The 25,671-nt window shown below is 41.0% G+C and overlaps 1 protein-coding gene across 1 annotated transcript; it reads right to left on the minus strand.

The window, feature by feature from the left end:
* Positions 1-291: 291 nt before the first annotated feature.
* On the minus strand, positions 292-18,790 carry trpm2 (transient receptor potential cation channel, subfamily M, member 2). Its single transcript, XM_069662792.1, has 32 exons — positions 18,621-18,790; positions 18,179-18,347; positions 17,906-18,086; positions 17,494-17,657; positions 17,227-17,407; positions 17,083-17,144; positions 16,798-16,998; positions 14,708-14,810; positions 13,010-13,131; positions 11,414-11,788; positions 11,144-11,269; positions 10,919-11,048; positions 10,681-10,826; positions 10,417-10,529; positions 9,260-9,355; positions 8,883-9,108; positions 7,573-7,691; positions 7,361-7,493; positions 6,733-6,904; positions 6,476-6,656; positions 6,180-6,361; positions 5,411-5,543; positions 4,200-4,287; positions 3,908-3,992; positions 3,681-3,820; positions 3,507-3,571; positions 3,315-3,344; positions 3,133-3,219; positions 2,974-3,049; positions 2,783-2,884; positions 954-1,070; positions 292-815 (listed from the first exon to the last, which is right to left on the minus strand). The coding sequence occupies exons 1-32, from the start codon at positions 18,788-18,790 to the stop codon at positions 699-701; spliced, it is 4,392 nt and encodes a 1,463-aa protein (XP_069518893.1). The 3' UTR covers positions 292-698.
* Positions 18,791-25,671: the final 6,881 nt, after the last annotated feature.

Here is a 25,671-nt window from a genome sequence, read left to right on the forward strand (position 1 = left end):
AGGAGAAGAGACCAGAGAAAGTGTTGGACTAAGTGCTCAGAGGAGCAGCATACAGTATACATACAAAATAAAGGTTAGCAATATGCAGCGCAGTTCCTTTCAGAAGGGTATATGATTAACCGAAAATGATATGATTATATCATTATTACTGATGCTTTTCCCTGTAAGTGGCATTTTAATATTGCAGTCAAATAGCACATTTTAAGCTACTTTGCATTGAGTAAATCTGTAACAATGCATCATTTCAAAGACAGTGGGTGTATATTTTTATATTCTGTATGAAAAAAGTAACTATATGTTCTGTACTGTCTACACTGTCAGATAAACTAAGTGAAGTGAAATGTAAGTATGAAGTAGCATAAAAATGAGTACAGCTGTCTCAAAAGTGTGTTTGATCTTGTGTACTTGCTGAATCTGCACCAGTGAAGTTTGTATTCTGAGTTTGAATGGTATTACATGTATGAAGTGTACAGTACAGTGTGTAGGCTTAACACACATTTTCTGTCCCTGACTTTAATGCAAAATAATCAACAGCAGCACACATCATGGCTTTCTAATGTCTTCTTTTCAGTCTTTTTTCACAAGTGCTTTCAGTGCAACAGAAATAATCTATGACGGCCTTTAACAGAAGGCCACACAAACAGGCCGGGGAAACCTGTGGTCGCAGAGGCATGTTTACAGCTGCAGCAGCGTGCACATCAGAATTTCCTGTTGTGCAGCTCAGCGACCTGCCGCAGAGAGTCTCTTTGGTTTGAGGCCAGTCTGGTTTTGCCGCTCACCTCCTGCCACTGAAGAGCGCCATGGCTCCTCACCACCTGAGAAGGAGATAATCACAAAACAAGAAGTATGTAGATATCCTCTGTGACCTGAGTTTTTCAGGAGAAATGGTCAAATTAATAATGTAATTGTGAAATAATACATTCATTAAAACAATGAAATAACAATGTACTTACTGCATGGATGATTTCTAACATCACCTCGCTCTTTCTGTCCAGGTGAATGTTTAGCACAGTGGTTTCCACCCAGGCGTTATCTGTGTTATTGCAGTCATCCACATAACCCTCAAAGACCTAAAAACACAGTAACACAAAAAGTCCAAGTCAGAATCAACAAGTTCCTACAGTCACAACTGTAATTCTTAAACAGTTATCAAATCAAACCAACAATGGAGGACTACAAGTTTGATCCCTCACAACAGCCAGTGTGTACTAGACGTAGCTCCTTTCTCCGCCCCATTTATAGGAATATGAACAGGCTAAATAAATGAGATACATCTCAGTAAATGTCAAACAGTTACTGCAACCTGCTGTGTTAGACTGTGTACCTAATAAACTAGCAAGAGTGTAGGTTCCCCGATTATTTGAAAGAAGTTTTTTCAATGGTGTACATTCAGTTAAAGTGATAATCTCAAAGATCTCAGTTTCGTTCTATTTGGCGGCACCTTCTGGTGATAAATATACTTATTTTTGAAGTTGTATCTGTAGTCATCCATCTTTTCTTTGTTTGTTCAGCCATGGTAGATTACTGTTTACTCGCAACACTTGCAGAGACCGGAAAAGCAACCGCTAAGCTCCGCCTACTCTCTCTGGCAGACCAACCACTGCTGGGCAATGGAAAACGCATCATTAACTAGGCGCCGCTTGTGATTTTTTATGCGAAAGTCGCCACAGACGCCCAGTCCATAATAACACTATATACTGCAAATGCAAAGGCTTTCATCAGTGGGCCATAGGCTGATCCCCATTGTGTTACCTCATTCGGCAATAAATAGTGATTTAACAGACTTTTATTTAAATGAAAAGCTTCAAGATTATAACTTTAAATAGCTGTTAAGACACAATCACCAGATTTATGAACCATAAGGGTAACTGAGCCTGTGGCCCGCTGATGAAAGTCCTTTTATTTGTAGTGATAGTAGTGTATATTGTAGTGTTTGTAGTAATCTCTATTTACATATTCTACATAGAAAAGTAGAATCTGTAGGCAGGGACGCGGATTTCCGGGACGGCAAGTATTCTGGTTTCCGTTTGTAGTACGCTTGTAGTCCAAGTAATATTGACCGATCACGTATTAGCAGGCTGCGGCGTGTGCAGGAAAAACAGTCCGTGCGGAAAGCAAAAGCAGGCAGAAGGTAATGCGCTGTAATGACAGCCCGGCTCCCATCAGCGGCTATCTGACGACGAATTAGCTTCTCATTAATGTCTTTACACATCTGCAGCAAGTTCAGCTAACAATTTGCTCAAGATCTAAAATTCAACTTGAGATATATTCTCTGACGTGGTGTCACGAAAGTCGTTCAGATTTCCTGACTTCCTCGAATGCATCAGAAATGATCGATCCGACCTCCGTTCAACAAACGAGCATTTTAAAAGTACTTTTCTTCTTCTCTTGAGGACAGACCTGACAAAGCTTCATTTTTACTTTTTACAAATCTGCATCGTGATGTTGACATTTCGGCAAAGGTAAGACCCATTAATTAAAGTAAATCACAAGAAAAACGGTTTCTTTTTCTGTAGACAATGCAGCACACGGAAAAGAAGTCGATTATCGTAACTGCTGGCTACACGCATGTTCACCATTGTCCGCATGTTCACCATTGTCCCCAGAGGCTATATCGTCATCAGACTATATCCTCTGGGATCCAACATTGTGTTTGTAGTAATTTACTGCTGGGCTTTCAGTTAAATCCACAAATATAATAATCTATAATCCGTCTGACTCCCTCTTAAAACATTCAAGCTCTTCTCCTGAAAGCCAGATTTAAAGTGTTGAACAGACGTACCTTTGTTCCCGCTGAGACTTTTTCAGATATTTTTTCATACAGCGTCGCTCCCATTGTTCTCTTAAGTGTCACTGGCAAGTAATCAGCAGATTGGACAGGTCCCTGGAGGTTTCAGAACAGAATTGCACAATTAATTGAACAGCTCATAAAGTAAAAAGCACCTGTGAAAGTGAACAAAGAGCAGGACTCACCCCGGGTAAAGCTAAGGTCCCGCGGTTGTCCCCAACTGCCAGGTACTCCAAAACAGATCGCTCACTATCTCGCCAGCTAAAAATACATATTTAAACATTTTAGAGAATACATACAATCCAACCAAAATAACCGCACATTAGGGACATGAGATGACCCACCGTGTCAGCACAAGGTCTACATTCAGGTTTGGACCGAGGTGACTGAGTGCGCCTCGTCCCCTGATGCCCGTCCTCCCTCCTGGGTTTCTAATAACATGAGACATGCATGAGACATCCAGACGTGCTCGTAGGGTTACTGAAAGTGCTATTTGATGCCTGGTGTATCTTATTTAGTATCATACCTGTAATTATGTAAGACTTCTGGTTCTGATCTGCAAGAGGATGAAAATGTAAGATAAGGAGTGAGGAGGAGGCTAAGGTTGGTTAGAGATGCCTTTAGGATCTTTGTCTTTAAAAAAAAAAATCATAAAGGTGCAAATCTATCCACAAACCGTATGTGTAAACATATGTGCGGTCTCTTGGTAAAAACATACCCATCCACATGGTCCTCATTGTCCTCAGAGGCGTAATAAGTCGGCATATACGAGCTGAAACCGACCTGAAAAAGAGAACACATGAAAGAACCTGAATCCCACACACCAAAACCATCTTTTTTCATGCAGTGATGTTCTGAGGACCAGCAGCTGCTGCAAATTAATATGAAATACCTCCCAGGGCACCTTCTCCTCAGGCACAGGGAAACGCTTGATTTTGCTGTTCGGGTAGTGAAACTGCCGGGCGTTCACGTGGAACCCGTCCTCTTTCTCTGACGTGTTTCTCAGAGAGTCAGGGGACTCGTCTGTTGTTGCTGATGCTGTGGGGAAGGAAAATGAGCAAAAATCAGAGGAGGTTTGGCATGTAAAGAATCATTAGAATGAGGAAGATGGTTGCTGACTCAGTGATGGTGTTTCTTTGGATGAAAAGCCCTGAGATTTCAGACTGTCCATAATCCACTGCAGGGCTCTGGCTGACTGGACGACCTGATGGGACAAAATAAAAGTGGGTCAAATACTTTTGAATCCTGTTTGTGCAACATTAAAGATGACCAATAGTTTTTTTTGTATCAGGGACATCTAGAAAAAAAACTGCATGAAGAAGAGTGTCATCTCTCCAGCAGCATAATGCAAAAAATATGACAGTCTAGACGCAGGTGCAACATTAGTGATAACCAAAAATCAGGTCACAACCTGCTCCTCTAGTCGTGCCAGTCTCGTCTCCATGGCAGCAGAGCTCGTCTCCTCTTCCCTCTCAAGTCGATCGTTCATGGTGGTAACTCTAAGCAGACAAACAAGAACAAGTAATTGATTTCTGGTTCTTATTTGAATAGTGTCAAAATGTGATATACTCAATATATATTTGGTAAAAGCAGAATAAGAGGCTCATCAAAAGTCTAAGACGCATTATGTCATCTCTATCCTCCAGCCACATAACTTAGCTTAGCTTAGCATAAAGACTGGAAACAGCAGAAATTGGCTGGAAATCCCTGCTTTAGTTTTTATGTTAAGCTAATCTATACATTTCCTGGCTCTGTAATCATATTTCGAACAGACATTAGAGTTTTTTATGTTTTTTGTCAAGCTATAAAAAAGAAATAGAACAGCTGATTATTGGTAAAACCAAAACATGAACTCAAGATGCTCAAAAGCTCCAGATTTGGCCAGATTTTACAGCTTTAAGATTTATTTCCAACCAAATTTTAGGGTTGTATTTTAAACACTGTGGGTGAGGATCACAAGGTGATTAATAGGAAACAGGAGAATTCAAATTATAAAAAAAATGTGAGGTAATCTTTAAAGCAGTGGTTCTCAACTGGTTTGTCGGGATCCAAAAGTGGGTTACGGTCGTGTGCTTGAAAAAATAAAGGTATCCCAGCTACAGCTACATTTACATTGATAAACTTGATGAGCCCTACAGTAGTTGCATTTATGTTGCACTTTTTTAGTTTATTTCTGTTGAAAAATCGCTGCTACATGAATGAAATATAATTTCCTCTTATGCACTGCCACCTGCTGGTCATTTTCGTTGACTATTATACAGTTGTTGTTGTTTTGTTATGTTGACGTACTTTGATGTTTCGTTCCATCTAACGTCTAACATTTTTCATTGTATAAATTTGGGTCGCGATTCGTCATAAAGGAGGCGGTGGTGGATCCTGAGGCGAGACCAGCTGAGAACCACTGCTTTAAAGATTATGCTCCTGTCTAAGGATTTTTCTGTTGTATTTATTTATTTGTAAAATGCTGAAAAGTTTTACACTTACAGTACTCTGAAAGTTTAAAAGAAAAAATATAATATACATAATATCAACATATTAAAGGTGTTATGAGGGTTCTCATAAAGACCGCAGCTTCATAGAGAAAGTTCTGCTACACTGGGCTACAGTCCTGTGGGGTTTTACTTTTGAGCCGTGTCCAGGATGCGTCGCTCCATGCTCTGGCTCTGCTCCTGCTGTGTGGACAGCAGGTATCTGTCTTTCATCAAGGCCTCCCAGGACAACAGCTCCTCCTCCTCTATCTGAGGAAGCTCGTTCTCTGGAAAACAGCAACACATGCTTTTTCTTTACTGTACATGGACACAAAACATTTGAACATTTTAGCACATTATAATCTCCACTGGTGCAGCCTGAAGAAAAGAGTCAACGTCAGCTGTCTGTAAGCATCACACCAAAATATTTCACAACATCAACTTTGAAGGGGTCAAAGGTCATTGACCTGCAGTTGTTGAACAATGGACGTTCTGATGTTAACCTATAGACAATCTAACAGAGTCAGAGGTCACATCCTCCCCTCATATATGAGCACAAATCCATACAAGGGTCATATGATAGAAACAACTGACTGATATCCATGACATCTGAGAAAAGGTGTGCTTAGATTTGTTTTCTAAATTTAGAATTTCAAAGGTCAAAAAATTATTGTGCAGATTAATTTGCTTAGTTGTCATGGAGATGGATAGTTGTTAGCATGTGACCTAAGTTAAGTGAAAGCTCTCATATTAATTTTTCTTCAAGGATTTAGCTTAACAGACAATAATGTGGCTCATAAACGCACCGTTGTAGTCTATAATGAGAAAGAGTGACATTGTGCTCTTAAGCCTGAGAGTAATTTTGCAGCATTTAACCACAAAGTTCACTCAGCATTGGCAGAAATAAATGATTCAACACTCACTAAACTCTTTGCATATGATGGGCGGCCTGCGCAGCACCAGGAGCCTGATGAAGAGGTAAAGATGGATGAAGATGATGAAAGGAGGAGGGGCAGCGGGGCGGCTGTGGTACTCCTTAATCAGCTCGTATCTTTGAAACTTCCAGATTCTGTCTGTGTTGTCCTGAACTTCCTGGAACGTAAAGCTGTGCAGAAACACAATGAGAGGAAAAAGATCTTGTAAGCTAGCTGCTGCTAGAGGAGCTCATACTGCTCAAATAAGGACTGAATTAAGATACAAAGATGGGTGGAGGACTTACTTGAAGATAGCTATGAGCAGGTTGAGCAGCAGTATGTTGGCAAAGAGCAGGTAAACACAAAGCATGATGATGGTGAGCCACTCGGGGAAGGCGGGAGTTTGGTTTTCATTCAGGACAGGACATTTAGGCTTCAGAGGATCCGTGCCATTCATGCTGCAGGTGTTGATGTCAAACGCAGCATCTGCAGAAGGCAAACAGATCGTTTTTTATTTGTTTCAACTACAAAGAAATGGATAGTGTTTTTAATCCCCACTCACAATCAATATTAGTGGGAAAATTCCCAAATATGATGAGGTAGGGCTCATAAATTGCCCCGCGGATGATCCAGTCCAGCCGATTGTCATTGTTGATGAGGATGCCTTGTTTGGCTACACCGTACGCCACCACCCAGATACTCAGCAGGAACATGAAGAAGAACATATCCATCATCTGGAGGACAAACACACATCAGACATAAGCTAGAAACACTGAAAAATGAGGACATATCCTAATACTGAAGGGACTATTTTCTGTGGGGGACTTTTAAATCCTCAGGTTGCCAGTGTGTCTGAAAGCTTTACATCTATAACTGATTATAATTTTCAAGCTGAAGTTCCAGTATTTAAACAATAATAGGCAATTTTGAAAACCATGAAAGGAATAATTAACAGTAGTTGAACACACATCCCATCTGACTGAGGTCCGGTGTGGAAACAAAGCACTTTGTCCAAAAACAAACTGTATTTATCTCCTCTCATCTGCAGACACCAGATGGAGGCCCAGTGAAGCAGAAGCCTCTTTTTGTATTAGATAAAAGGTGTTTTGGAGCGTAGCATTTTGTGCTCTGCTGTTGCTCCCACATTGCATCAGGTCAGCATTCATTATATTTATGTGTAACCCTCTCACCATTCTCTTGACTATAATGATTTTGGGTCCCAGGGTTTTGCTGATGGTGAAGATGGCCATGAGACGAAGGCAGAATACAACAAAGTCCATGCAGAGGAGGATTTTACCGGCATAGAAGAGCACAGTGTTCAGCCTGAAAGAAAAGAGGGTGGTTAGACAACACAGAACACTTCCATGGCCTGAAATAATTGTCTTGGAGGAAGGAAACTTACCTAAAAACAAGGCCGACAATAAAGAGGAGAATAGAGAGAACGTCTAAAATATTCCACAGTTCGTTGATATACATCTTGGCTTTCTTTCGAAAACCGAAACCATCCGGATCATGAAACAGCTGAGATGGAAAAGACAAATTAGAAATGGGGAGTTTAGGATTTTAGATATATAAAAATCAGGCATACTCACAGTCAGACAATGACCTTATTGGTTAAGTAAAAACCTGGGAGGAGCCTAACTAAAGTCGGTTTTGTGTATTGAATACATTAACATTTTGCCATACATTGACATACTGGCAGTCAGTGCATTTTGAGATATCAGCAGAGCTAAGCTGGTTAGCTACCACACTAAACTTCAAGTCACAAATTAAATATATATATATACTGTGACAGCCCCTGCTTAGGCTAACAGTGTGCTTGGTTTAGATATAGGTACTAAAATGCATATGTCTCCTTTGAGGTGGCAGAGGAGCTGATTGACATGTCCTCCCAGATCTGGAGCACCTGGGTCCATTGCTCCACAGGATACAAAAGCTCAGCTTCCTGCTAGACATCTCTCTCTCTCTACCTGCCCAGCGTCTGCACCCGTTTACTTTGATTTAGTCTTTTGTGTTAGATCACTCCTCAACACCCTCCAATACATATACTAGATACTGACTTTACACATCTTACAATCATTGTTATTGTTCACTTTATTTGCTTTGATATTGTAATAAACTACTTATTTCTTTCGGCAATCTGTTTCCCTTCCCATCTTTGTCATGGCCTATGGGTCGGGTTAAGACAATATGATGCAAAATAATGTAAATTATTTCATTATTAACCATTATCAATTAATAATTAAAGAATAAGGCTGCAGTCATTGTATTTTTTTCTTTATGTTATGTTTTGTGACTTCCCTACACTGCCAGCTGCACTTTGTGCTAAGCGCCCAGTTCGCTGCAGACGTTGTTAAATATAAGAATAGAATTTTAAAAAAGTTTTTATTTAGAAGAGACTCAGAAATGTCCTTAAACAGCTTGGCACTGGGTTTTTTGCTATGAAAGCAGGTGAAAATTAGGCATCTATATGGAACTATCTTTAGCGGCGAATAACACACATTTGGTGCTCTAGTGAGTATTTAAGGCAGCACGAAGTGTATGTAGGATTGACTCATAATAAACTACAGTACGATATGTATAATAATGCATGTAAACATCCGAACAGTGTGGTTCATTCATGTGTTTGAAATAGATTCTAGACCCCAAGCGTGCTATCCATCCACATATACATATATCTTGATTGATTATCCTTCATAGCTGCTCTCTCACCTGCCGGACCTCCTCACACACCAGAGAGAGCAACCAGATGTAAAGCAGCAGCTCAGCAGGAGAGGGCGTGGCCTGGAAGTCGATCATCAGCACCACAGCAAACAGGAAGAGGAAGGCGAAGTAAGAAACGATGTTCCAGTAAAACTTGACCTGCGGAGCGCTGTACAGGGAGATCAGTTTGGACCAGCTCCCCAGAATTTTCATGCGCTGCAGTCTGGCAGCGTCACTGTGGACAGAAAGGTCACTGAGGTCAGGGAAACTTTAAGATAATCTCTTGTATAGCCCCTGTAGTCTGGAGGTGGTCAGACGGAGAGAATCCAGGTTTTTCAGAGAGAAAGTCAGTTGTTATCACTTTAAAGAGGCAACTGTCTACTTACAGGCGACGAGAATTTCTAATCACACTTCCTGTCACGTTCTCCACGGTCTTGATCTCCTCGTTTTTCTCCGTTTCTCTCTGGATGACTTCATCACGTCTAGGAGGAATAACAACTAAACATGAACAGAGCAGACGCAAAGCTGTAAACAGATTCAGATACATAAACTTCACAATACACTATTATTATTCCTCATTTTTAGCAGCCTTTTATCATTACTGACCTCCTTCTAATATTACACATTTGTACCATTATTATTAGCACTGTAACCATAAGTCTTTATTATCTGTTGTTGTTGATGTAACAAGCACATATGTGGTTGTTGCTCTCTTTGCCTGTCTCTATCCTACGTCTCCGTCTAATCCACTTTCCGGCCCATCCAGTCGAGGCAAATGTCTGTTCAACATGAGCCTGGTTCTGCTCGAGGTCTCTGCTCATTAGTGCTGCTCATTATGGATTCAAGTTGGGTCTCTCTAAATATTATAAAAAAAGACTAGGTTAAGATTTGGTGCTATATAAATAAAAACTGATTGATTGACAGATTGATTGATTGATTATTGTAAACACCTGTTTTTAATGCATCATAAATGAGAAAGAACAGAAATCAATTTATGGTTAACAAAGAAACAGAAAAAAGAGGCTTTGCTGCCACCAGGTGGTGACAAATTAAAACACGTGTATTTTTTATGTTTTCTGTTGCAAACCACTGCTGTAATACACTAAATGTATGACTCCATTATTAATGTTATTACTTCATAGTAACAGATTTCTGCACATTAAATTGAACAGATGTAAAAGGAAGTGTGTTGACTCTTCTGCAGAAATGTTTTCTTCCCCTAATGGCTTTTTGTTTTCCGTGCTTATTGGTTTTATGACTCTGTACTGTTGATGTATTTGAGTGTTTTGTTTTTGTGCTGCACATCTCTGCTATTGTTGCTGAATTCATTTGAGAATTGTGTTTTGTTTCTTTTTAATCTTTTGTGGCGCATTTTCTCTAACATTGCCTTCTTGCTGCACTGATCTCAACACAGTGTCATTCATAGTGAGAGCACTTATGTAATGATTCCTTAATACTGCTTATGCCAACTTCTCTAATCTAGCAAAGTCAGAAATCTTTTCTTTTTTTAAAACATTTTTTTTCCCCAGTTGATAAAAGTCACCTGAAAACCAGAAAGCGAGTGTAGATAAGAGGGAAGAAGACCATGCAGATCAGCACTCTCCACACAGGGTTGTCCACTGAAAGCTCACCACACCAGATCTGTGTCAGAAGAGCCTAAAAGACGGACATGTTATCAGAGTCTTATGCACTCATTTCTGGCTATCAAAATAAAAGACTCGCTCATCAAATTAAATACACACATTTTGTTTTGAATATCAATATTTGGAAACACTCCTGGAGATTATTAAAAGGGAATCTGCTCCACCTGAACTCCTGACTGAGCTACAAAGCTTTTATCATCCGCCTCCAGAGCGAGCCTCAGGCACGTCGTCCTGCCCCAGTATGGAGACGAACGAACCAACAACTTCTTAGCCCGGTCTTCATCACTGTTGTGGCACTCACCGAACACGCCTGGGAACACAGAATGCGGACAAATGCTAATTTGGTAAAATCTTTATATTCCGTATCAGAAAAGGCCTCTCAATCCCCATGTTTGATCGTACCAATGGCTTGTCTCTCATAGTGATCGGCGAGCGCTCGCATGACCTCCGCCTCGTCTGCATCGCTCCCTTCCTCTGCCATTTTCTTCAGGATGTTAGTGGCAGCCAGAGCAGCAGACATGCAGTCTCTACACTGTGGAAAAACAGACACAGACAGATTTAAGGGCATTCACACACAAAACACTCAATGTAATATTTTTCCATCTGTCTGTGTAAGGGTGAGATCACCTGCTCCCAGGCTATTTCAGCCAGCTCCTTATTGTTCTGGACCACAGCCCAAAGGAAGAGGTCTCTGCCGAGGTCCCTCTGTGGCTCATCATGTGGAGATATGGAACCTGCCTGAGTTTTGGACAGCTAGAGGAAGAGTGAAGGAAGGTGCTGTATAAATTGTATGTACCCACTATGTTTGTTTTTAATCACAGAATGTAAAAGTTTCCCAGAGAGAAACACAAGGATTACTTTGGTTTAAACACAGGAAATATCTAAAAACAGACTCACTGATGAAGGCGTATCCTCCATAGTCATATTGAAGTGGTATGTCATGGAAGAGGGAGGGTAGATGGGCTGAGTGAAGCTCCCCAGCAGGTGACGCACCTCATCAGAGACATGAGTGATGGAGATGGTTTCACCTTGCCCCGGGAGAGTTCGAACCCTTCTTTCCAGCATTCTCCTCTTGCTGCGGCGGGCCCTGTCGACCCGCTTGGCCAGCTTGCGGAGAAAGAAGCAGCCGGGCATCTCTTTGTAGAGCTTGCACAGGGTCTCCTCGTCCTGCAGGAAATCCCGCAGACTCACGCCGTTCTCAAGCAGCAGACTCACAAACTGAGGCTTGTTGCCAACCAGGGCGGAGAACATGGCCCAGTGGAGGTCGCTGGACTGGAGGGGAACAAAGCAGGAGAGAGAGAAACAATGAGCATCACAGCAGAACACTCTAAGATTCACAGAGTGACACATGTATTTGATGATACAATTTATGCAACCTTATAATGTAATTGACTTCTGCCCCTTTATTATAAAAGTTACATTTTACAACATTTTATTATATTTTTCTGCTAACTGTAATACATCAATAACACCAAGACAAATTCCTAGTATGTGTAAACCTATTTAACAACAAGGCTTGATTCTGATTCTGATCATTCATTTTATTTAAACTGAAGCGAGAGCGGACAGGCTGCCCACCAAAAGACTCCCGAGCTTCACACCATGCTCCACACTTAGACCTGTTTAAAGGGCCAGTTCGACGATTTTCAACCTCAGTCCTATCATGCTATAATGGCGAGCTAATGCCATTATGGTGGGAATTTCGCTCTGTGCCTTTGGAGGACGCTATCCGCTTCTCCAATGGGCCCTGGAAAACCTTCTGCCAGACAGACGTAAAACACGTCATCTGGCAGAGGCCAGGGAGCTTGCTAAACTACACTTCCTCAATCTAGGACACCCGCCTCCGATGTCATGTCTCGTTCAAATTCGTCAGGTTTGAAATGTAGACTGCAGACCCGAAGACTTTTAAGACCATTGGATTACAGAGACAGCTTTGACTGACAGTGGCTTTTTCCAGGAGCGAATTGAGTCTTTAAAAGACTCTTGTGCTATGTGACTTCGCAAGCAAATTGAGCTCTGGTTGGAGTCTGTTAGTCCCTTTTTAGTGCAGCGCAGTAAAAAGGCAGCTGATAAGACTCTGATAACATGTCCGTCTTTTAGGCTCTTCTGACACAGATCTGGTGAGATGAGCTTTCAGTGGACAACCCTGTGTGGAGAGTGCACCGCAATATAAAGGCAGCACAAAGTGTCTGGGGAAAAAAAAAAAAAAGGGAGGTCTAACTTGTCAGTCTTCATGCAGCACACGCATGAACAGACCTTTTTTCTTTGAGTACGTTGTTCTCACACATATGCACGTAGACAGACCGCTGCACTTGAGACTGCTGCACGTACAACATATTGTGCAGCTTTCTTAAGCTGAAAATTTTGAGTTCAAGTGGCGGTGACAGGCCTTTTTTGTGGTTTTCTGTGGTTTCCTGTTCCAAGTTCAGATCACACATCTGATACATATTGCTGTGTTGCTGTTACAATATGTTGTATATGAGACAAACCCACCTTCCACTGGCTCTCCTCAGTGAAGATCTCAGTCTCCGCGATGTCCACTCGGTTCCAGGCAATAGCCAGCTCCAGCTGCCTCTTCCAACACTCGATTCCCAGTGACTCTGTGATCCTCGAAGCTGGAAGGAAAATTATGCAGCTTTTTTACTAACTCTGTTTAATCAACAGAATAATTGAGTCTTGGAGGGATTGAAACTTTTTTGAGGCATTTTTAAGTATTCAATGGTCCAACGAAGTCTATAAATAGCCAGAATAGTTCAAATTGACGATTGTAACTTCCCAGGACACAAGATGACAGACATTTTTTTTCTTCTTTTTTTTTTACAACCAATATTTCAAAACACAATAATATTCAAATAACAGCAACGTAAAACTAGGTAAAGCAGCAAGTCACTCCTGAAAAGGTTGGAACAAGAGATGTAGGGTTTTTGCATGATTTTGCATAACTGACTTTAAAGTAATAATGTCGAAGATTTTCATTTAAATAAATGTCTGTTAAGTCACTATCTATCGCAGGATGAGGTAACACAATGGTGATTGAGCCTATGGCCCACTGATGAAAGCCTTTGCGTTTGCAGTATATAGTATTATTACAGACTGGCTGTCTGTGGCGACTTTTGCAGAAAAAATCACGAGCGGCGCCCAGTTAGTGACGCGTTTTCCATCAGCCAGCAGTGGTTAGTCTGCCAGAGAGGGTAGGCGGAGCTAAGCGGCTGCTTTTCTGCTCTCTGCAAGTGTTGCGGGTAAACAGTAATCTACTATGGCTGAACAAACAAAGAAAAGATCGATGACTACAGATACAACTTCAAAAATAAGTGAAAATCCAAAGAAAAAGAAACAAATTTGACGCTCAGATGAAAACAGTCTACAAAAGAAAGCGACCATCAACGGGGAAAATCAAGAGTTACAACCGGAGCCAACCGTGGACGTCACTCATGCGACACTGACTGGATATCTGGGAAGTGAGCTCCTGCAATTACCGTTTATCGCCATATGTGCTGCTAAAGAGAATGAAACTGAGTTCTTCGAGATCACCACTGTAATCAATTACATTAACATTTACTGTCCATTAGCTTTACTCTCTATTTAAAAATGCATACATGCACTTACTGTTTCAATAATAAAATGCGGTCACAAGGCAAACATGGGTACAGAGATGATGATGATGATGATGCCAATGCACGGTCACACAGAATGTACTCAAAAACAAAGAGTTTTGTGGCCACAGTGGATTTCGTCGCTGATTGAGCAGAACAACTGCCTGGAAATGCACTTTAATTACGTTATTGTTAATGGAACCGAGTGATGGAAACGAAGGGCAGAGCAGTTCTCCTAGAATGATGATTCATCATGAAACAAACACTAAGTGAAAAGAGATCTGCCTTTCATTTAGAGCACTTTGGCTCCACATACTTTAATAACAGCGTGCATTAAGCTTGCTCTAAATGGGTTTCATCTGTCTTTCTCCAGATAAGCAGGAGGAAGAGATTTTTGCAAGGAGCATTACTACATATCAGGTGTTGCTATCAGTGTCTGTATAGAGAAACTATCAATAAAGGGAAAAAAGCTGCAAGATCTATGTTTTATTTTTATCTGAACACATGTGATACCAAAGATCTGGTTTGGCCCTTCCTTCACCAAACTCGATGCTGTGTTGATCTACAGTCAGTCCAGTGAGATTCAGAGCATCTCTACCTTTAAGTAGCGCCTGAAGAATAGCCACATCCACGTCCCCGTGAGTGTCCTCACTTATTCTGAAGACTGTCAGCAGGTGAGGCATCCTGATGATGTCCTGAATCTGGAAAATACAACAGCCACAACCAAGCAAGACTTAGAAACATAGTTTTACAGCACTTTTAAAACATGTGTTACAGAAAATGAAGGAAAAAATAGGTAAATACAGAGGAAGGTAGTGGTGTATAAATGATTATGCTGTAAGAAGGGACTTGAAAGTAGACTTCATCAAAGACTTGTGAACCTGTGGCTGGAGGCTAAGAGAGGTACAATGTGATCACATGTACTTCAATTTGTTGAAAACCTTAATCAAGAGAGGGTCAAATAAGAAAATAAACAAATAAATTATGTAAAGTAAATACAAATAAATATACAAAATTATAAATAGAAAATTCTGTATGTGTATATATTGCAATTACATGTACTTGCCCATAAACACACTCATACACACACACATAAATATAAAAATACACATGCTGAATAGAAATTATCATAGTAATAATAAATATGAATAAAAATAAAAGCGGTAATAATAATAACGCACTGTTAAAGAAAAGCCAGTTCTGCATCCCAAAAATTGACAACGGAAAGCTACAATAATAAAACCATGACTAAGTGAATGTGAGTTAAAGGAAGTCAAAGGAGCAAGAGAAGGCCGTCAAAGGTTCACTACTCACAAACTGCAGTGGTAGACCTTTGAAAATATGTGAGAAAGGCACCCCAGACCTTAAAAAACCTCCGACCTCATCCGCGTGTGGAGTACCTTATCTTTTCGAGATTTAGGCACGATATCAAATCACTAAGCCATCTGGAGTGTGTGGGTGGGACAGACTCCCTCCATTTGAGTAATATAGCACGGCGAGCTAGGAGAGAAGCGAAGGCAAGGGCATTACGTTTTGCAACAGGTAAATTTAATTCCTCATTTGAAACACCAAACAAAGCCACGAGAGGATCGGGTTCACTCTTACATTTATCCAAAAGCTGAACTATTTTCAGCTGAGAGCGCTATGAGGACAGCAACAAGCTGAAGCCAGAGGCATTTTTGCACTTAGGACCCTGAGCGCTGAACTGCATTGGTTTGACATACTGTATGCACAACATTTAACAATTAGCTTTGATTTATATCTCTTTTTTTACTCCTGTTTTAACTTCCAAATGTTTTGTATTATCTATTGATGATCACTTTGATAGGTCCTCAACTCCTCTCTATTGGCCACCATGAGGTCCATATTGTTTGTTCAGAATGAAATGTCTTCACAACTATACAATGGATTAAATTAGTTCATCCATGGTATCCAGTGATCTTTCGTTTAGCACCATAATCATGTCCAAATTTAAATTTGTCCACAATGTCCAGTGATTTGTGTTATCTTTTACACCCTTAAATACCTGTAAAACTGATGATCTTCCAGTAAATCTTGGCTGTGCTAATAACTGCTATACACCATATTCACACAGGGTGTAGGAAGCTCAAATGCTTTTATAATGTGGTGCGTTTGTATTTCAGGTTGTATCTTGTATCAATATAGAAAATTGTTCAGAAAAAAATGTCATTGCTTCCCGATTAATGAGAAACTGAAAGACATAAGATTGTGAAATTTTGAGGGGAAATCAGGCTATATTTCAAAGAAAAACAAGCATATTTAACCCTTTAGCTGACCTTACACAACACCTAATGTTAGCATCCAGCCACTTCCTAGCTTAGCTTGGTAGAAGATTCCTGGCTAAAAATGATTTACTAAAAATGTACACCTTTCCTTTTGAAATGTTTATACTACCAAATTGTAATATTATCTTTTATTCAGTTCCTAGCTAACGGTAAAATTAGCTAGCTGCTAGTTAGCGGCTGAATGCTAAAGGTAGCTGTTGTCTGACTGTAGCTAATGGGTTATCAAATATGGCCATAATTTCCTCCAGATTTTCACTGGTCATAGTCTTGCCAGTTGCTGATCAATTGAGAATGATGAAATGATACTAATTTGTATGTTTTGTTAACTGTATGAAAAAAGCTCGGAAATTAATTCATACTTGTTGATGTTACGTTCACAAACCTTCTTGGTCCACTCTATGATGTCCAGGTCGGGGAACTTTTCATACTCTTGACCAAAAAACCTTTTCATCAGCTGGTGGATGTGGGCGATAGTGACCCGGCTCAATGGCTGTCCTGCCACCTGGGCGATCACGTCTGCTATTCTCCCAGAGCCCTCCAAGATGACACACGGTGTACCGTTCAGCATGGCATTATAGATAGTCTGAGAGGAGAAACACAAGACATTTAGACGAGACAGAGGTAGAGTCAGAGAGAGAGAGAAAGAGACAGAATACTGATGACTCACATTCAGAGTGCCTGGTCCTCCATCCAAAACCACACAAACCACAGGGATGGTCATGCCACTCTCTGGAGGTTAGACGATAAAAAATCAATATTTAAAGCGAGACAGATTTGAGTTGTAATCTGAAATGCATCGACTATTTTTAACCTTTGTTTCCAAGACGCTTTCTGGAGATGCATTTCTCAAGATGGCTACGCAATTCAATCTCCACGCCGTATTGTCCCTGTGTGCCATCATCCACCAGCAGGAAGTGGGTGTGGTTGTTATCCAGGCAGGAGAGTCGGCCCTGGCCCTTTAAGTCCATCGGGTAATGTGCTGGGAAACAACCCTGCAGACAATACGGCGGAGGATATGAGGTGGAGGAATCTTGCAATAACAAAGACACACATCATGTGTTTAGTGTATTTATTCTACCTCTGAATACACCAAAGCGTCCTTGTTGTGAATGACTCCCCATGTTGCTACTCCGATAGCCACGATCTGGCCCTGACTGGAGCCGCTCAGGGCGTAGTCCCTAACAGCCTTCCCCACATGCTTCATCACGCCTGTGTGTGTACCACCAGTGATGATCCATGCACCTTAAAGCAGCACATCACATGTCCCAAATCAGTACATACTCCACATCTTTTTACCCATTCTATTTGACTGCATGCAACAAAACCTTCTACTGCATCTGAATCTGAAGGGAGCTGGAGTCAACAGAGGTGACATGCATCCCTGCATATCTACACAGGTGCTCATACAACACCTGCTTACACAGACTCTCTGGCTATTATTGGTTCACCTAAACTTTACGTGCACCCAAATCTCTCTTTGGCAGGTTTACCTGTTGTCTGAGCCACTTTGATGAGACCTCTGTGGAACATGTTCTTGATACGAGCCTTCAGATAGAAGTTTTTGGCTCCTCCGGTCACTGAGATCAGCAGGTTGGGAGGTGAGAGCTTCCACTGCTCAGTCAATAACTGGTACAGGATCTCAGGGCTGGTGTCTGTGGACACTCGTGCATACTGAGAATACAAATACAGATGTAGAGCGAGGCTAAAGACATAAATAGATCCACAGAAGTATTGTTATTATAGTGGATAGAGGAGGGGCTCACCTTGCCAGTCTTCTGCCCCAAACCACCAAAGCTGATGTCTCCAAAAGCATCAGTGGGCACCTCACGGATATGTCGATTTCTGTCCCATGACTCGCCTGTGAAGTCTTCTGGCTTGATGGCTTCATCCACATGTTCGATTTTTGGGTAGCCACACTTACACACATCCTCTCTGGTGGAGACACAAAAGCTAATGAAAGCTAAAACTTAAGTCACATCTGTTAAATCACACAAGGTAAGACATAAAATCTCACTGGACAGACAGTCAGAGGATAGAAAAAATGTACTTGATTACCATGTATAACTGCCCTCACAGCAATGAGGGCGATGCCTCCTCTCACATAAACAACACAGGGCAGATGCTACAGTATCTCTGTGCAGCAGCAGCAGCAGCTACAAGGTCAGTTTAAACACTTTCATCACCCTACAGAGCAGCTCATCCTACCTGACACCTTTTTCAAAGAAGCAACATTCTCTCTTGCGGATGCTCTCCCTGATCCAGGATGTGAGGGCGTAGCGCTGGAAAGAAGGAGAAAGAGAAAGGTGCTTAGAGGCTCTGGCCGCGCTTATCGCTAGTCTGTGAACCAGCCGTGACTCCATCTCAGCTTCCCCCATCCGGGGGACAACGAGGAGGGATACGATGCACAGATCGGGCCCAGGCCGAGAGCTGCCGGCATGACAGCTGAGTGCAGCCTCTGCAGTGGGTGCTGGCCGGCAGTCAGCACTGCAACAGTGATGTCAGAGCTGAGCTGAGGCTGAGCAGACTGATGAAACCCGATTATCCTTTCTCATACTGGACAGAAAGTAGTCGGGTGCCAGTTACAAATCAATAGTGAATTACTGAGAGTGGATTATTTTCATGACAAATTAACTGAAATACCAGAATATAGACGATGCACCAAGAATCTGTTGTACTAAATGGATATAGTTCACAGTTTAGAACACTTACAAGTATCCAGGGTTGTTGCTGTGTAAGTAAGTAAATCTGTCCTTAATATGGCACACTACACTTCCCAGTAAATACATTTTTAATGGTATATTTTAACTCTAAATTTATTAACAGCTGCAGTGATTTTCAGATTAAGAGCGTAAAAAATTAATCGGTTCATAAGATATTACAGCAGAACCAAATAGAATCAGCAGTTAAAATAAGCTTCACTTTGTCAAAAACAACATTTAAGGACTGCTTGGATAATAATGCATCATTGATCCACTAATATAATAACACTGAGAGAGGCCATTCTCAATAACAAGTATAATAACACTTGCTTAAAATGTTGCTTACATTTTAAGCAAGCTTGACCTTTAAGATGTTTTGAGAGTGCTACTACTTTCACGTTAGATTTAAACACTTGTTTATGCACTGGAAATATAAGACATTTAATGCAAAATGAAATGCACATCATATCTTCCCCACAAAATGGTTTCATGACATTTTACAACATGCAGAACACAGATTTTTTTTTAGTTTCTTTTTCAGCCTAGCAAAACTATGTAACACCTAACCTTTGTACAGTTTATATCATTAATCATTAATAACACATAAAACATGACCGATAACACTCACCTTTCTGAAATGAGTGAAAACTCGATTTGGTGTGAGATCATCCCGTTGCATCCGTTCAATTATTTCCTCTGGCCGAATCTTATTCTCAAATGCAGGCAGCATTCCTGAAGGAGAAAAGAAAGCCTTAAGTCAGTTGATACCTTCTTCTTCCTGTATTTCTTCTGTAGGACGTCTGAGGAGACAAGAGGCACAGTGTGCTTCTTGTTAACTCTGCAGAGCCGGACACGTATTCTGACATACGCTTTTTGGCATGCCTGTTTTGCATTACATCCTCCTCCTGGAAAACCTCCAACAAATGAATTTACTTAATTACAGCCCAATATAAACATACAATAATGCACATTTTACACTTACCTGTTGATTCTGTCATACTTAGTGGACAGACAGGCTTGAATTGCTTTTTGTTGCACTCTCGGCTCCACCCACATTAACCTCCTTCACTTGAACTACAAACATCTCGTGCTTCTTCCATAAAAGACAATCTGCAGATCATTCACATTACGACCAATCAACTGTGAATTTAACATAAGGAAGTAGTCTGTGTAGCCCAATTCAGAGAGCCGAGAGTGTTTTATGCATGTAGCTAACTTTGTGGGTTTCAGTCAGTGTTTTCAGACCACAGCTCACTCATTCTAGCCTACTGATATTTAAAAAAACAAAACAAAAAAAAACCCTTTAAGGTATGTTTTTTTTACCTGTGCTGCCACACGTTCCTTTCCCAGTGATAAAATTCAGCAACAACATTAAGTCCTTTCTTGTGTCTAGTATTAAAAACACACGCATCCAGGTGTGTGGAAATGCTGTGTTTCGTGTCCTTCGCCGGGCGAGAAAGCACTTGTTGCCAGGTGACACCTCCAGTGTGTTAAACTCGGGATCTTGTTACTGAATGGAGCTCTGGTTGGCCCTCAGTAACTAATATACAGTAAAAGTGGGGATTAGGCTATCTGGGAGGCATTGTAGTATTTATTTTCTCCAATGTGTCGATGCTAACCTGTTTTCATGCATTTAAAATTAAGTGAAGACGTTCCGCTGCCGTAACGCACACGCCACGCTCCAGTGTGAACCCGCCGTACGTGCACGTTTTTTGTATGAGTGGTAATAAATCGTTTCTTCCACATTCTGCAATATTAATTAATAATATCTCAAAGCTCTGTGTCCAGGGATGCAGCAGCAGCAGCAGCAGCACCCTCTGCTGTCTGTGCAGAAAAGTGCTTACAGCACCTGTAGGCGGTGTGTCCCATCCAAGTGCTAACCAGGACCTCTGCTTACAGTACTGTATATCATTTTTGTGTACATTGAAACAGACCCTTCTGTCAGACTGTTATTGACCTGTCTCAGTGAACAGGGAGAAAATCTAGAGCAGGAAAGCACCATTTTATGCAGACACTCTGGGATTCCGAGCAGTCAGTCTAGTAGGCTTGAACTTCCTCCTCTCGCTCCCTGCTCCCCTTTAGATCAGCCACCTCCGTTCACTGTGAATGAGCCAGCCTGTGAAAATATGGACACTCTCGGCTCAGGAGCACCACAGCCTGCTGGCAGTAGAACAGAAGAGACTGCACCAGTTATTCCTGAAGCCCAGGCCAAAATTGATAATGTTCCAAGCCTGAACACAGCAGGAACTCAAACACTTCCAAACAATGAAGTAGAAGAGGCAAACAATAAGCAGGAGAAGAGTCGGAAGAACAAGCAGGAGATTCAGAAGAAGAGTCAGCTGAATTTGCAGGCGAACGGCTGAAGAACAAGCAGGAGAAGAAGCAGAAGAAGTGGCAGGAGAAGAGTCTGAGGGAGAGTCGCAGGAGGAGATAAAGAGCGACACAGTTTGAAGAAACTCAGCGTGCGGGGCCCACCAGGTCCTGTGGGGGTCAGAGGTGCACAGTAGTAGGCTTTGAGCTGCAACAGAAGTTTGTTTACAGATGTTTGAGGCAAAGTTCGGCTTTCAAGCTTCTTGCATTAATGTGCGGCAAAAGACAAACAAACCAACAGAACTGAAAGAAAACAGCAGAAATCTCCGTATTTTGAAATCATGACATTATTTAAATAAATAACTTCATATTGGAAGGAACTAATAGTCAGGAGGCAACAGTTAAAGTAGATTGTGGTGTGGCGGATGACCCGATGATGAAGAATTAAAATCATTAACTCCTTAACAAAAACGGAATCTTTTTCTTCCTGTTCACATGACCTCTGGGTCAATAACGACAAGTGAAGCCAGCTAATTTATGGCTCTTGTAGGAGGACGACTTTCCTTGATTTCTGGCTAACATCAAAAGATTCACTCGAGCAACAAGATGGAGATATCCAAAAACTGTATGAAAATAAAGAACTTTATGATTAAAATGTACATTTACTAATATGTTATGTGTAATAACCAACTGAAGTTAATGGACTGATGCTTAATGTTGATTGTTGATTCTAAATGTACAGAGAGGATGAGTGGCTATCTGCCCACTCTCCCTCTCATCCCCCCTTTGCCTACAGATACTACAATTCTGTGACTCTCTGAATTTCAGTTGTTCAAGAAACAGACAATTCCTAAACCTATAGGCCGAAACCTTAATTAATACGTATTCTATTACCTCAATTATTTTACATTATCGTGTTAGACTTATATTTCTGTAACATGTTTCCTAAAGTCTCTGATAGGAATGCATGTGCACATTAGTGCATAAACCTAGGGAGGATGTTTGAGCAGACGTCCTGACACCTCCTCATGGGCTTTGCACTCAAAGTAGTAAAGATGACGAAAGTGATGCTTCCCAGTGATATCCCATGTCCCCAGATAAAGGGGTTAAACAGCAACAACCCTTCTACCTCTTATACCATGGACCCCCTAACAAGGGATTAACAAATAAACTATTTCTTATGGACTGAACAACGCTCAGACAAAACAAAGGGAATCAACAAGAACTGGTTGATAAGGACACTAATTGACAATGGTTGCCTTTCCTGTGTTTTGTATATTGTGCGAATTTATCTGCCTGCAAGATCTCTCTGAGCACCTCTGCACGCCACAGGACACAGACACATTCCTGTGGTAGAGGGAGCATTGATAAGACTATTAAAGTTATTTCACTCACTTGGTGTACAAAAGGGTATACAGATGCATATATATGAAATGTATGTGTACAGGTATGCATATTTGTCATAACAACTAAGGTCGTCATCTATGTGGTTGTTGAAATCGTTTAATACTTTTATTTCAATTGATGAAATTTTATTCGGTGAGTGATATTAAGTATTTGGTCTTATTTCAAAGGAGAGAGAGCAAAACTTTCAAATATGGTAGAATTAAAAAGGTGAAGTAAATTAATATTAAGTTTGAAACACCCCTATCACAAAGGATAATACCCAAGGAGAAGGGATAAGACTAGTTCTTCTGCTGCAGCTCTTCTGCTGAGACACCAGGACTGAGGTACTGATGTGATTCTCCCTCTCTCTGGCCTAATGGCCGAAGGCCGGAGAGAGGGGGGTAAAGCCTGCCGTCTGGCCGCCCAAGGCCCGCTGCAGAGTTCTAGCCACACCGAGCATGTTGGAAGGCACATCCAACCAACCTGTGAAGAAAACTTCTGATTTCGGAAACAATTAAAACTTTGAGTCCTGCCAGCCAGGATCCCTTATTGCTGCTTGTGCTCTTCGCCTCTGGTTCTCACCTTGATGCTGCCCTGCGGAATGCTGGGTCAGGAAACGCCGCCTGCTGCGACTCCTGAATCCTGAATCCTAAGTTGCACTGAACTTGCCTGAGAGCCAAATCTTGCAACTATTGAGTAAAAGCTTTTGAATGAAGATGACGTTAGAGACAAAGACTTTGAGCGGAAGAGACTTTGAATATGGCAAAGCTGCCATTATGACCCCCCTCAGCCAAAGGACATGAAGAGATGCTCCAGCTGCTGCTGAGAGAGATTGAGAGACACAGACTCAAAGCCTGCAGTCTGCAACGTGGGACCCAAAATGCTGAGGCCGCCAGGAAGAACTTCTGCTGCTGCCACTCTGCCCATCATCAGGTGAACAATACTATTTCAAGTGTTAAGAGTTGATGTCAGACAACTGATGCTAAATTACCAATTGAGAAATGAATCAAGAGATTCAATAAGCATTAGACCTACACTAGGATCCTTAATCAAAATTATAGTTAAACCTAATATTAAATTGCTTCACAGTCTTCCATGATGCTCCTCAAACTCTCCACTGCCGAATGGTGTTTTATACATTCAATCAATTGATAAACCTCCAAAGATACGGTCACTGATTTGACTTGACTTAATGTCAATCCTATTTAGAGACTGTTCATTGTGCAACCTATTCATTGTGCTCACTCATTTATTCCTCATTCATTCATGTATTTTCTATTTAGTAGTTTAGTCATGTAGTTAGTAGTTTAATACATTTCTCATTTATAAAGACCTTGATTCTGTGATTTGTGTGTGTATGAAATGGTAAAGTCACTGTACACCATGGCCAAGAACCTCGTAGCAACCCTGAGATCACAAGCCTAAATTAATTAATAACTAATTATAAGTTTTCCCTGTTTTGTCAAAATTGGGTGGCGTCCAACATTGAATTTAAGGTAAACCTAAATTCTGTAATTTAGTAATGAACTAATCGTTTCTAGGAGCCGAAGATGAGTGCCCTCACTCTCCTTCAGCTTTTACACCGATGTCTGTAATAACGATGCAAAACTTTGAGTTATGGATTATTGTTACATAATTTGATATTAATTAGTTATTAATTATTAGTCCTTTGAGTCGCTACAGTGGGTAAATTTGTGAATCACTGTAAACAGATGAATGAGTGATGAGTCACTTCATATTAAGTCATTTCATGTTAAATTGATTCACCTGCTGAATGCTGACTGTTATTCTGGATATCCACCAGGATCTAAGAGGCCAAGAGGTAGGGGCAAAGAAGTTCCGGGGCACCGGCCCATGTGTGGCTTCAAAAACAAAGAAAATAACTTTTAATAATAGAGACAATTACCACTTGGAGGCACTGTGCAGTAGTTTTCAGTGATGATTTCAGTTGATACAGTACCGTGGTCCTATTGACTTTGCATTGGTTTGTGTTGAACTACATGGAGCTGCGTATATCCAGTATAAAAACATGAATCCATGAACAAAATGGATTGTGCTGAGAAAGGATTACTGATCAACATCATTGATAAGTAGGAAATAGGGCTAGGGTTAAAACAATTATGAACTTGCACATTAATATTGATTAAATAAAACCAAATGCTTAATTTCAGGCTAATAACATCTGGCTGATGTCAACATATTATGATAGTTTGAGTACCAAAGTTGATAAGTGTAGTAAAGCCAGGATACTCCTGCAAGGATTTGAACCCTGCACTTCCACCCTATAGGAAAGATGTGTTACCATTACACCACAGGAGCTGGAGACTCGCTTTACCACAACACGGGGCAATACTGAATAAGCCAACTACATTTAATATACCAGCAATGGAGGTGCAGCAACCAACATTTTTTAGTCACCACAGCTATGAAATGTCACAACTGGCCATCTACACTACCAATCACCGCTTGACTCCAATTGGCAGATAAACATACACAGCTGATCTCCCTCCTTCTGTAATTAAAAGCTTACTTCCAATTGCCAGTGCACTTGCCATAGCAAACCTACCTTCTGTATTGTGACTACAGGTTGGTTGCGAAATGCAGTTTAGAGGAGTATGAGGATTGGTAGTGCAGAGAATCCTGCATCCACTGTTGCAGACCAGCTAAGACAACATCAACAATTCAAGTTTCATATTTGAATTTAATGTTAATCTTGCCATTATTATTCAACATGTTTGAGGGTGTCATGTTTTTTTAATTTACTCATCTATTTTAATGCTAAAACAATATGTGATGAAATTGTCATTACAACTGAAGCTTCCGTTTAAATATCAGCTCAGATTCTAATCTATCAAATTAGC

This window comes from Semicossyphus pulcher, unplaced genomic scaffold, assembly GCF_022749685.1.
Source record: "Semicossyphus pulcher isolate SPU_LCO1_2020_fin unplaced genomic scaffold, fSemPul1.0.p SCAF_15, whole genome shotgun sequence".
NCBI classification, from domain to species: Eukaryota; Metazoa; Chordata; class Actinopteri; order Labriformes; family Labridae; genus Semicossyphus; species Semicossyphus pulcher.